The sequence below is a fragment of the Apostichopus japonicus genome, chromosome 18, assembly GCF_037975245.1.
Source record: "Apostichopus japonicus isolate 1M-3 chromosome 18, ASM3797524v1, whole genome shotgun sequence".
Taxonomy (NCBI): Eukaryota; Metazoa; Echinodermata; class Holothuroidea; order Aspidochirotida; family Stichopodidae; genus Apostichopus; species Apostichopus japonicus.
In genome coordinates this window covers 14,657,513-14,671,701 of record NC_092578.1, presented here as the reverse complement: position 1 = coordinate 14,671,701, position 14,189 = coordinate 14,657,513, and the positions used below count along the sequence as shown (strand labels likewise).

The window sequence follows — 14,189 nt, the reverse complement described above, 5'->3', positions numbered from 1 at the left end:
ACCATGTATTGGTTGAGTTAAATGGTATTTGTTGTAAACATGTGAACAGGTATCTTAGCCGACGTAATCAAAGTCAATATGCAAATGCAGCGATGAATATTTATATACTTATTGCCGTTATTTCACGTTTGCAGTGTTGTAGTCCTAATGACGCTCTTCTCGCAGTATTTGACTCCTTTTTCAATCCCCGTGCCGGGAATCTCAACCGAAAAGAGATTTCGTGTGGTTTGGTTTCCCGTTTTCAAGCTCTTACCGGTGAGTCTAACAACAATCCTAACGGAATAAGAAAAAAAAAACTCGCACTTTCCATTTAATTAGTAAGGCTTGATTTGGCGTGTGTGGGAGGGTGGTGGGGGTGTCACCTCCAAACCTGATTGTCCGCGGCCCTTTTTCCAACAAACGCTGATACGTATAGGTCAACAGTGATTACTAAAAACTTGTTACCATATGGGTCAAATTATTTACATGGACCCAGTAACCTGTAATCAAGTATTAACGAATATAGAGAAGGGTTAATTTCAATAACTGAACATGGGGGCCACGAGGAACCTTTTTTTTTTAAAAAGGAAAAAAAAACTTTCCTCATGTGAGGGGTTGCACATTATGTAACCATAGATCCAATAGTCTGTTAATGATTGAAGGTAGTGACTCCACAGTGTACTACACGGCGCACATTTAATGGTTGTATTTTTGTTTAATGGATCATTTTTCTTCGATTTCTATCATTTTATATTTTGTTCAACTCACTGTTTTTTTCTGCTGCATGTATAGTCTACTCAATTCATTTGTGTCACCTCATTGCCACAAACAACCCTGTTGTTGTTTATATCCAAACATTTGTCTCACTAATAGCATATTTTAAATTTCGACCTTTATGCGACATAATAGTCATAACATCTGTCAGTTTATAGGCCTATATACAATTGTCGATTTCTTACCAAAATGACTGTTCTCTTATTCTCTTTTGTCCTGCAGGTCATTTTAGCCATTATAGCAGCTTGGGTATTAGCCGCCATTTTGACTGCGACTGACCAAATTCCAGAAGGAACGACGGGACGTACAGACTTTAGAGCTACTGTTCTGAGAGACTCACCTTGGTTTTACATCCCTTATCCATGTAAGTTTTTTTCTTCTTCTTAATCCACACCCCTTCCATCTTTCCCTCTCCCATCCATCCTCCACCCCCCCCCCCCACACTTAATCTCACATCGAGAAAGCATATGTATAGTATCTGTCATGGAAATACATTTATCACTAAGGAAACTTATATTATTATTCATCATCTGTTACTTATAGGTTATACGTTAATACATAATACAAAAATTCTAAGTTTCCATGCATTATATGATATTTTGGCCAACTTTGGCGAAATTTGGCCAACTTGAAAATATACAAAGGAGGTTGTTTTTCAGCAAGAAAGAAAATAAGGTACGATTTTACTCCCAATTAATACTGTCATGATATAATAGCAGCTAATATGGAATACTTGTTGAATTGGAAAACAAATAATGAGATTTTATTTAATACAAATCTTAGTAAAGCTGCCATTTTGTCATTTCTACAATCTGCTATGACCATGCGTGAGTGATTGAGCATAGTTCAGTTAGCTTAAGACATAAGTTATCAAATAAATACATGGAATTTGTGAGACAGAACTTTCTTTTGATCGGTTGATATATCTCTTGTTATAAGCAATCGAATGATTGTAACACATCGAAATCTTATATCAGATTGAGGGCAATCCAATCAATGGCGTGCATAATGAATCGGGTGCGGGGTCCCACCTTCCAACTTCTGCCGGGAGGAAATGGTTCAGTCAGGGAAGTTTTCACAGTCAGCCGGGAAGATTAAGACCACTTCTACGAATGTACATATCCACTTTTAACCCCCCCCCCCACAAAAAACAAGAGTATTAATTTGCACATTTTTGTATTTACAACTCACTATAGACCTACCCAGTCCCCTCCCCCACATAGAATTTGGCTTCACGACCCCATGACCACACCCCTCCAAAATCCGTCAATCGCCTCCGGCCCTTCATTATAGGTTCAAGCCCCTTAAATTAATCAGTTGGTTTTTTACCCCCCCCCCCCACCCAACACTTTTGAAATCCTGTACACGCCACTGAATACAATTTATTTGTTCACATCATACGGTTTGATCCGACTGAAAGAAAGTTACAACCAAAGTTGCGGATGAGCCTTGTCGGTAGTGTTAGGGTCATGCCTGTATATCAAAGGTATAACAATACATCGATACGGACACAACGACTTAACTTTATAAAGGATGACTTTAGGCATAGTTGTAGTCTTGATATTCCATTGTTCAAGAATAAACGAAAACTCGGAGAGCTGGTAACGTTTCTGTAACTGTTCCGATACAGATCATTCCTTTTAAGCGTCTTAAGCTTCGTAAAAAAAGTGCTTATTATCTTAAAAATATGCTCTGGAATCTTCGTTTAAGTCTAAATCGATAATGACTTCTGTTGATCCATCGATCAACTCCTCCAAAACATGTTCCTTCAACTTCATATTATAACAACAGAGCAATATTGGATGACAGTCAACACCAATTGTCCTAGACCCAACTTTTAATGCTCTGTAAACAATTTCCTTTGAGGACATCGAAATCTACAACATATTAGAGTTAACACTGTGTCAAAAGCCATCCTTAAATGCATAGGCACTAATAGAGGGTGTTGTATAAACTAGAGGGCGTTGTACATAAAGAGGGCGTTTTTCATATTTTCTAAATGATCTTTACATAGTTCAATGGGGTGTTCCGTTCGTCACTCTTGCTGGCGTCTTCGGAATGATCGCCGGTGTTCTTGCTTCAATGGTAGAATCGATTGGGGACTACTTCGCATGCGCGAGGGTATCTGGTGCCCCGCCCCCGCCAAATCACGCCGTCAACCGTGGTATCGGTGTCGAGGGGATAGGTTGTATTTTAGCTGGATTTTGGGGTACAGGGCTAGGGACGACATCTTACAGTCAAAATATTGGTGTCATCAACATTACAAAAGTAAGTTTTTTTTTCTTTTTATACGGCCAAGTCTATTCAAATGATTTATTGAATTTTCCCCATCATTCTTTTATATTATTAACATAATTTTCATACATTTCTGTAATATTTGTATTCTTCTTGTTTTTGTACCTACATCAAATCGATCATATTTTTTGTCATATATCAATTTGACAGTGAATGGTGTAATCACTTTGCAGTGTAGAGTCTATTATCCATTCTCTCCATTTTGACTTTAATATTCATTAGTTTACTTTTTTAATATAATTTTCCCCGCCTTTTCTTGTTTTTGCTGTTGAAAGGTTGGAAGTAGACGAGTTGTCCAAGCCAGTGCTTTGTTTATGATTATTTTGGGATCTTTCGGGAAATTCGGGGCTTTCTTTGCAACAATACCAATTCCTATTATTGGAGGAATGTTTTTCATTTTATTTGGTGAGTATATGCCGTCAGAGTAAGTTTGAGTGTTTCAGAACCTGTGATGAACAATATGATATAGAGAGAATCAGAATATTACAACGGGACATGAACATTTTATTAAAGGAATTCTAAGGGATTCATTTACAAATGAACCGCAATCCAATTCACAATAGATGAGAGCCACTACATATAGAAGAATGATTTCATTATACTTTAGAGGTGCAAATGATTTAAATAACCCTATAACAAGCTGACGCTCGATTGTAGCAGTAAGAAAACATTTATATTAAGGTTTGATCTGTTTTGGGTACTTTGCCAATTTTGAAGTAATTAATCATTCTAAATATTCTTCTACTTTTTGCCCCCACAAATAATTCTTAATAATGCTTGACTTTTTTGCTGGACTTCTTAGTCCAACACACAGACCATTAGGTCAGTTCCACAGTTCAAAACGAAACTCAATATTGAAAACATAAGACTTTGAAGACCTCAAATAACATATTTAATAAACATTTTAACATTTAAAGGACAAATTGTTGATGAATGCCATACAAGTGTATATACTATGTTGTTTATGTGAAGTAGAAGGAACATGCTTTGGTTGACTTGTTACAATTGTAACACATTAACTTTTACGTTTAAACCATCGCAGAGGAGCCGACGTCATAATCAAATTAGCCTTAATGGAGCATTCTAGATATTTAAAATACTTTATTGGTGAATATAATATAATAATATAATAGCTATAATTACATTACTATAAGTACTCAAATTGATCCATTTCTTGGGGGGTGATATATCAAGACTAAAATTCTGAATAAAGTAATTGTTTACGTTAAATTGCAATGCCCCATCTGTTTGGGAATTGAATCGGTACCTCTTACGTCATAATCAGTAAGTGCCATGAATAAACTGTCAAATAAGTTTTGTGTAGTCAGAGAGTCTTAAATTCTTCAAATTCGTCTTTGCTTTTCAGGATTGGTGGCAGCGGTGGGATTATCCAGTCTGCAATTTGTCGATTTGAATTCTTCAAGGAATCTCTTTGTTGTGGGTAGTTCCTTATTCATAGGTTTAGCGCTTCCGTCATACATGAACGATAATAAAGGCGCTATAAATACTCGTAAGTATCACATCCCGTACTCCCCCAGCTGTAAAGTTGAAAGCGTCCAGAGTAAAACACTCTCTGGTTGCTGTAAATAGCTGTGAAGAACAGCTTCCCCCCAACAGCTATGAATAACCCAATTCACCTTTTGGGATATTATTAGGTTTAACATTCTTCCTTCACACACAAGGCTGAAAGCTCGAGCAAGTCTAACTATGACAAAGCCCAACATGCTTCGTTGTCATGGTCTTCTTTATTGACTTTCTATAACAGAAATGGATTTTCAAAATACTGAATCTAAAATATTGAGCCTCTAAACATGACCTATAATGATGGAAGGTTTAACTTGGAAATATGAACAGAAACACCAGGAGAAAGTAAAATGCTTGAGTTCCTATTGGTACCATGATTTCAAAGATTTACAAAATGACAGCTCCCAGATACGACTCATACGAGCTGAAATTTGAATAGGTTCTCTACAAAAAAGGAGCAAGAATTTTTAAAGGTGTTTTAGGGATGTGTCCATCATTATTACCTCTATCACATAAGCTATCAAGATGATGGTTTGCATCTGCTTTTAAGAAAAACAAACTTAAAAGGAAACTGCTAGGTGACTTGTGAGATACTAAGGCTGGGAAGGCTGGTCATGAACATAATATCACTTGCGATATAGTTTGGCTCTGTTTTACTCACAGTAACTATGTTGTACTTACAGTAACTATGTTGTACTTACAGTAACTATGTTTTACTTATAGTACCTATGTTTTACTTATAGCAACAATGGTTTACTTAAAGTAACTATGTTTTATCTATAGTTACTCTGTTTTACTCACGGTAACTATGTTTTGCTCACAGTAACTATGTTTTACTCACAATAACTATGTTGTACTTACATTAACTATGTTTTACTCATAGTAACTATGGTTTACTTATAGTTACTCTGTTTTACTTACGGTATAAATGTTTTCGACATTTGTCAATAGGCCTAAACAATGTTAAGATCTTATCAAATATCGTGTTAAGAATAGCTTTGATGCTGCAAATTTAAAGGAGTAACACTGTATGAAAATATTTAATAAAGTGATCCTTTTTACAAAAGTATATGTACGTGGAAAGATTTTTTTATAAAATGACTAATTTTCTATCAAACCTAAAGTGAACAGTGTATACGCAATGTAGAAATATACTGCGGACAAACGGAAGACGTTTACTCAAGTGCTATATTCCAAAAACAGCGTAAACTTTTAACCGATCAATAACATTATGCTTTACAGTAATACGGATCATAGCAACTCCATTTCTTCTTGGTTGTTGTATGGGAACGTGGGGGGGGGGGGGGGTTGCGAATTCGATGAAAAACATGTTTTCACAAAGATCCATTTTGCTTGCAGGAAGTGCGGAGTTCAACCAGATAGTTACAGTTCTGTTGAGCACGAACATGTTTGTAGGGGGCGTGATTGCAGCTTTCCTTGACAATACCATACCAGGTAAGCAGGGAGATACCCGACTTAACTATTGAAAGAAAGCGCTCTGTTGCGTTTGGTTGCATATATTCACGAGTGTTACAGATTAATTACATCAAAATAACTATTTCTTACCCATCTAATTCATTTTAATCCATCCATCCATCCATTCACCCACCCAGCCAGCACGAGCCACACACGAGCACACACATGAAAGATTTTAAACAGGCTATGTCCTGTCTTATTTTATTTTATTGTTTGTTTTTTGGGGAGGGTTGTTTTGTTGGGGGGGGGGGTAATTTCTTTCCGACTATCACTCTCACCATGGGTATGGGTGGCTTCTTCTTGAAGGTCATGTCTCTCAGAGCACAACTCCTCACTGAATTGTTGACGACGGGAATGGGTAAAAACCATCTCTTTCCCCCTATACATCAATTGCCATTGGTAAAATATGAACGTAATGAAACTTCATGATAACCTGTTTTCCCTGTCAGGTACTGACGAGGAGAGGGGCATTATCGGGTCACGAGCTAGTTACGGTGACCAGAGTACCATAGACAATATGCTAAAGTGTTATGATATGCCGTTTGGAATGAAATGGATACGCAGTGTCAAGTTTTTCGAATATATTCCATGCAGTCCAACTTTTAAAGGATTTATCCGCCGAAAGCAAGACCGTCCTGTAAATGGTGAGAACATCATTTGCTGTTTAACTAACAATGTCCGCTGTGGTAAATAGCAGGGCTTCCCACACGTTATTATATGTGAAAATGCATTGGACTCAGGCCCGTGACCATGAAATCTTTGTCGGAGGGGCACCGATAATTTAAGGAGTGGCACCAACAATTTAAGGAGGGACACAATACTCATTTACTGTAATATTTGTAGTTTTTACACACGTTGTGGCATCTATGGGGAGGGAGAGGGCACAATATCCTGCAAGCGGGAGGGGGGGGGGGGTGCCCGGACCTGGCAATGTGCCTGATCGGACCACTGATATGCTATCTACCTTTATCACAGTAGGGGTGATTATTGCAAAGAAACGGTACCGAACGCTATCTGTTTCACAATGTTAGGAAAATATATTAGTGTGTCAGGAAAACGATTATTATGTCGTAAGTAAATAGCAGCATACGAATATTGAAATGAATATTTGAGATTCCAATATTAGTAAATAGGAACTTACATCAACATGTCACCACTCAATATCAGCATGTCGAGATTAAAATTAGTAGTTTCAGTTAATCTGATAAACGCGTGAATTTGGGTTTGGGTCTATCGTTGTTCGTGGCCGTCCCTGTTTTACAATTTAGAAAGTTCCACTTTTTTCCTCTTACAGGAACTGCAGTTGAAGTTGGTGTGACCAATGACGCAATGGTGAGTATATTATTCAGATTTAATTTTAATCTGGCGAGGTTTAATCGGCAATATTCAGTGAACTATATGAAATATGCTGTGCAGTAATTACATAGTATATGTTGAGATTTTTCAAATATTGAGCACTTCAAAAGTGATATGAATATGACAATGTTACAAAATCATGCTTTCTACAAACAAGTAGTTATAATTATTGCCACATTTGGGTATTGGTGGCGAGTGGGTATCAAGTTTAAAAGACTGCCTGGCATCAACTTTCTGTCATCCCTCCCCGTATATATTTTACTTTTTGGTATATCTGTTACCAGTTTCTTTCGAAATCAGCGTTTGATTGATTCCTTCTTTTGTGTTAGCATTTAATTTATTTTTGGTTTCGTCAGAGCAAGTTAGATCGTGTCAATGTTGGATAATTTACAAATCTAATATTCTTTTTTCTCTTGCGTAATAAAACAATAAAGTAACACCATTATGCATTTTCTTCAGGAACTCAACGAGTAACCCACGTGACTCAATGAATATGCATGAAATTCCTGTGATCAACGAGGACAACAACACGAGACATATTTTTGTCTTGTACGAGAGGGACGTTAAGTCGTTTTATGAGTTCATGACGTTATCAATGAAGTAAAACGATCCAAACACTTTGTATTTATATAACTCCATTAAAAATAGTCAGTTTGAAAAGTTCTAACTGAAAAGTGTATAATTTTTAACTTTTCACTTTAGGCGAATTTCTCACTTTTTGTGCAACTGTTTGCTCCCGAGAATGACATTAAATGTAAATATAAGTTTATAAACCATTTATCACTTATTTCTGTTGGTTTCTTTTTTTAATTTTAATAAAATGGTAAGGTTCATGATAGAGACTGAAGAACATGGCTCAAATGTATATAAGACGGGTTTTTGTTTGTCAATATAGACATAGTACCAACGCCAGTACCTCATTATGTATGTGTTTCTTGTTATATGACCTTTGACACGATGCATAATTCATATCGTATTATACGAGTAATATGAGCAGATTCACTCTTTTTCATATAGGAATGTCTACATTTAAATCAATATTTTAACATTTATAAAGATATATGGCCTAAATGTTGACTAATCAGAGCTGGAAGAGAGAAGCACAACTAGTAGGGCATTTAACAGTATAGGAATGCTTTTTTATCATATTTCTGTACAGCGCCATACATTTTTTGTTTATATCGATATATGGGTGGCATGTAGTTAAATAACTTAAGGATGCATATTGGAGTTAAGCATTGTAAATATGGTTTTTTATTTATATCACTTTTTTCTCATTTGCTGGAACTGCATACAATTAAGTGACGTTAACATTGTATCATAACTCCAGCATCGATTTCGGGTATTTCATTTTGTTGTTGTTGATTTTGTTGTTGTTGTTATAAAACAGGAAGAACGTTTCTTCGGTGCTACTCAAAAGATCTGGTGGTCTTCTGATTCCCTGCCGAAAGCAAGATGGATGACGGTGATGGCGTGTGTGTGGGTGTGGGGTGTATGGGTGCACTTGTTTTGTATTCTGACTGAGGACCTGAACAAAGTAATTCCAATTCATTGTGTTTGGGTGTGTGTGTGTGTGCGTATGTAAACGTCCTGGCTCGTAAACACGATAAATCACCAATCATACAGTGCATGAACTTCAAACTTAGTATGTAGATTCCCCTATATTAGTAAATTATCGGCTGCTTCCATTATTGAGCAAGGTAAAATGTCATTTGAGGTCACCAGTGGCAAAAATGTATGAAAAGAAAACCTCGCAAGCAAGCTTACTGAACATTCTGTATATATATATATATATATATATATATATATATATATATATATCATCAATTAATGAAAGAGCTGAGTGTAAGGTGTCCCTAATGAGTACTACACTTTGAGCAGTTTTGATTGCGGTTAAAGGTCATTTGAGGTCAACAGGAGCAAAATCTGAAAACTTTGCGAAACAAGTTAACTCAATAACTCTGGCTTCGATGAATCTCACTTTTGATATGTAGGTTTCACTTAGGATGTTCTCGGTTGCTTTCTTTATTGGGGAAGGTCAATGATCATCCGAGGTCAATAGATTTCAAATCAGCAATCCTTCTAAACATGATAACTCAAAACGTAAAGCTGCAATACACCTCATACTCAACATCTCTTTTGAAGAGGTCAAAGGTCTTGCTCTGCATTATCAGGTAATTGAGTGAACATTTTATGGCAAGGAATTACAAAGCCTTCTGGCTTTCTGGTTACTCAAATATGCTACAACAATTACAAATCTGGTATGTTTATTTATTTATTTATGTATTGTTTTTGCTTTTTTTTTTTTGGCTTCTCGATAAAACCAGTGAGTTATGATAGGAAAGAAGAGGCATACCTACCGATACAAGATCTCAACTGCAATTGCAGTTACACTGATTCAGAAACATACAGACGTTGACTGCAAGATCATATGCCTACCACCTCCTTAATTCCCTCCCCTTCTGCCCTCCCCTACCCATGGTCCCCATTGTACCTGTTATGTTTCCAGGTATGTTTCCAACTAGTTGTATTTATTCCAATAATATCATAAATACGATAAAGTACTTATTGTAAACAATAACTTGACAAAGGCAAGTTTAATCATTCATGATTTCGGACAGCAGTGATACGTCATATATGCATAGATGTATGGATTTCCTTTATAAACCACTGTATACATTTTGTCCCGAAGAATATTTCTGCTCCAATATTTTGTTATCCCTTGTCCCACCCCTGTCTCAATTTGGACCACTCTCTGACTCTGTTTGAGATATATTAATATAAACATAAAAAACATCTATAATAAGCAAAATCTGAGGTATCATGGTTATGATGTCCATTAATATGAATTTATGCCAGACTGGCGACACAAACAAATTGGAATAATGCCACTAAGGGTATTATGATTAATGATGTGCTTCTTTCACCAATAAGGAGTCTAATTAAATTTACAAATGCCGTTATACGTCTAGAATACATACAGTGGTGTTAATTTTATATACAGCTGTATGTTCATATTCAATTCCGCTCTGAAAATATGAAAACAAAAACAAACAAATGAATTGGATGTGCTCTATTCTGATGACATTATGACATTATAGATTTACGATATGTTACCTGCCTCCCCCCCCCCCTCCTCCGGTTTTCAACCGCCTTAGCTTGCTCCCTCAGCTTTGTTGTTCGGTGGTGTGTACGAAACTTCGTGTGTTTCCTAAATTCGGTACTGTGTTACATACATATGTAGCTGCACTGATAGACACTGTAAGCACCGTGTTCGTAAGTAAAATCGCAACCACTTTTTCAATGACAACTTTAAACTACAAAGCCTTAAAGGGAGTGAAGACTCGCGCACAAAGAAACGTCTCATGCCGGTAATCTTATATCTGACCTAGTTTCGAATGAGGTGTAACAGAAGTGTTAGACACCACCATCGATCCCAGGAAGTACACACACAGCTTGCTACCTTCGGTAATTAGACACTAGTGTACAGTCAATACATACAGCTACGGTCAATACCCACAACACAGTGTACATAGCAGCGATGGACATCTCAGGTCCAGATTAAAGACAACAAGGTATCACGTTTCATTACTGTCTGCATTTTGTAGCGACAAGAAAAAAACTTCACTTGCAAGCAACGGAAAGTTGACTTTTCGGAGGGCGGCACGCGGTTTGGGGCGAGTCTTCAATGCCTTTAACGGAAACGGCCAAAATTGCCACAGTGAAACAAGGCAACATCAATTTTGTATTTTGAGTCACTCTCGTGGATTATTCCACCCATTTATCGGAATTATAGCGTAAGCCGTCAATGCGTACGCGAAGTTTCTTGTCATTTCCTTGTAATTTTCAGTATTTGCCAGTCGGGCCGGGTATGTAGGTCGGCTTATTCTGTTAATTGTGTACTCCTTGCTGACGTATGCTCAAAATAATGTCCCCCCACATTTTGGAAGGCCTATTCTGTTTAACCTCTACGTTAGACGTTCCTTTATTATTCCATGCATGTTAATGAACACATGTGCATAATCCCTGTCAGATAGGTGCCATGCTGTACATTACGTCGCGTCTGTCAGCAAGGAAACGACCCGAACAGAAACAGGTGTATACCTACCATCTCATGTTTATAACTTATAAACCCTCTAAGGAGAAACATTACTTTTTCAACATTTCCAGCAAAGAATTATTGAGAATGTAATAATTGTCTTATCTTGAAAAAAAAGTACAGTCACTTGTTCAGTTCGCCAACTATATTTTTTCCCAAACAGGTTTAACAGTTGTGTGTAAATATAGTCGCCCATGATTGGTCGGAAAAGTTACGTCATCACCATTGCGGTTTCCAAAATGTTTAGTCCTATATGTACGGTGCTTTTTCAATAGTTTCCTCTATACTTGATTTACCCCAATGGAGAAACATATAATTCAACCGAAACGTTCTGAAAATGAAGCCTGATAATTCGCGTACCATTTTCCAAATTTTAGACAGGAAAACCCAGACTAACTAGAAGCCTAATCTAGTCGCGCAATTCACTCACGTATTGTACCGGTTCAAACTATTGCTGCCGTCATGTTTTGTTGTATATTTTCATTCAAGACTCGTGAAATCGCGTCGTGAAGTTGATTTTATTGTACCCAGTCCACGAAAAGAATTCCTATTTCAAGAGAACGGATCACGAGTCCTGTATAACGTAAACACGAACCCAATGGAATGTAGCGTATGTATCATAAGTTAGGTTAACATGTGTGTTCCAACCACTAAAAGTAAAGTTAGGGCGTTTGGAAGGAAACCCGGTATCTAGACTAAACTAAGTTGCACAGGTCAATCAACAGCAAAACTTAATGTGTTCAGCTTTAGCACGTACCGTGTTTCAATGAAGTCAATCAATGAACTCATTCATGTTTTGACATTTTATGACCTATGAACCTATCATTCTTCTGATTCAGTGTATGTCTTCCAACTTCCAAGAGATGGACATTATTGAAGTGACGTCACGAGCAATCTGATTGGCTGAAAACTACGTAATTGCAAACCTGTTTGGGGGGAATACCCGCGGTCTGGACGGTATGCATGCAATGAAACACTGCTGTGCGGTAAATAACTTTGAAAGTGTTATAGGCTATGCATACGCTGTGACTGTCCGAAATCAACTGAAACGAGTAGCCTATCTAGACAAACTACCAGCATAAAAATAATGCAACTCAAACTGGTTAATCGAGCCCCTTCAATAATTTTTATAGATATGACGACACGCTTTGTCGAATATCTCATAGGTAAAAGGGGAAAAAACAGAGGGACAAAGCCAAAACAAAACACGTACCGTAGAATGAATATTATATATTGATGTTTGCTTTCCTTAGCGGATATGACGAATGTCGGATATCAAATAAAAATGAGTGTCGAATAAAATGCCAGCATAAAATACTGCACTTTTCAACTAATTGTGTGCATATGCTGTGAATTTCGGCAATTAAAACGGGTAACAGTAATATGCTGAGCGAGGTTTGTGTATTTTCCATTTACCCCACAGTCCCTTTCGATAAATCGAAACTCCCAACTCAATTCGTTTTACAAATGAATATGCCTGGCTGGTTTAGTATAAGCTAGTTTAGTGAGTGTATTGCCTATATACTTTGCACGTACTTTGTGCCCCTTCCTGTTGCTCGCGAAGCACGGACTACATCCAACCATATAGAGCAACTGATCCAAATTTACCATGGATGCTTTGCAGTATTTGTCAACAACCAGCTGCACGAAAATTAGAGTATGTAAATAACTTTTAACGCGATGTCGATTAAATATCTCAAACTTCAATGACTACTTTGACGATGTATGCAATACAGTAGTTTATACACATGAACGTTGCTGCGCAGGGGGTAGGAGCCGGGGACACTGGGGGCACGTGCCCCCCCCCCACTTTTTCCAAAATAGCAAATGTGCCCTACTGGCAAATTAAATGTGCCCCTTTGATGAAGAACTGTCTTTTGGTGTATAAGCCTTTGTTAATTTTAAATAGAGTCATGTGCACCATAATAGTATTGATAGCATACTAAAACAGCATGTATAATTAAGTGATATGGCCAATGTGTGTCGGCTTATAGCATAACGAGTGGTGGTTGTGGAATGAGAAAGTGCCCCTCTGGTGTTGTGCCCCCCAATTATTATTGGTTATTATAGGTAAAATGTTCGAAAAGGAAAACAAAGTTCGACATGAAATAGTCATACTACGGTATCCCCCCTGTAGATTCGTAAAGGTTTTTTTTTTAACTCCACGGAGACCTTTGTTTATCTATAAGTGATACAATTGAAAAGAGCCAATTATGCTGTGTTTTGTTTGGCTTTTTCCCTGTTTTCTTTTCCTTGTACTTACATAAAATATTCAATAAACCGTATCGTCATTTGAACGAGATGACCAATTACCGTTCAATTTGCTTCAATTGTCCTTCACTCTGGATAACCTTGCAACAAGGAAAACAGAATTTTAAATTCTACTCCATGCTTACAATCCGATAAAATCACGAATTGAAAATAGTCATTATAGCGAAGGATTTAAGGGCTAGAGAACAATTAAACCTCCCTTTTAAAGCTCTCAATCAATATAGTTTTATAATTAAATTGTGATGTTTGGCTGTATTTTGTACCGTGACTGTGTATAAATACCTCGACATAACAATCAAACGTTGTTGTTTTGTTTTGTTTTCAATGTAGTATTATGCCCCTTTTTAAAGAATAAGTTTAGAAGGAGAAGATGTTTTTTTCTGTTGTTATTAAGATGATTCCTACATCTTTATGA

General features: G+C 37.0%; 1 protein-coding gene and 1 long non-coding RNA gene across 4 annotated transcripts in view; one reads left to right on the top strand and one right to left on the bottom strand.

Moving 5' to 3' along the window:
* LOC139958454 (solute carrier family 23 member 1-like) overlaps positions 1 to 8,761 on the top strand; it is a 28,788-nt gene extending 20,027 nt beyond the window's left edge. For all 3 annotated transcript variants that reach the window (XM_071955542.1, XM_071955544.1, XM_071955543.1), the window contains 9 exons: positions 135 to 255; positions 976 to 1,117; positions 2,768 to 3,021; positions 3,324 to 3,453; positions 4,415 to 4,558; positions 5,932 to 6,027; positions 6,498 to 6,692; positions 7,343 to 7,380; positions 7,864 to 8,761. In XM_071955542.1, coding sequence (XP_071811643.1) covers positions 135 to 255; positions 976 to 1,117; positions 2,768 to 3,021; positions 3,324 to 3,453; positions 4,415 to 4,558; positions 5,932 to 6,027; positions 6,498 to 6,692; positions 7,343 to 7,380; positions 7,864 to 7,878 — 1,135 coding nt within the window. In that variant the 3' untranslated portion in view covers positions 7,879 to 8,761. The remainder of the gene's footprint in view (positions 1 to 134; positions 256 to 975; positions 1,118 to 2,767; positions 3,022 to 3,323; positions 3,454 to 4,414; positions 4,559 to 5,931; positions 6,028 to 6,497; positions 6,693 to 7,342; positions 7,381 to 7,863) is intronic.
* The window catches only part of LOC139958474 (uncharacterized), a 94,797-nt gene that overhangs the window by 21,363 nt on the left and 59,245 nt on the right, over positions 1 to 14,189 (bottom strand). The window lies entirely within an intron of this gene.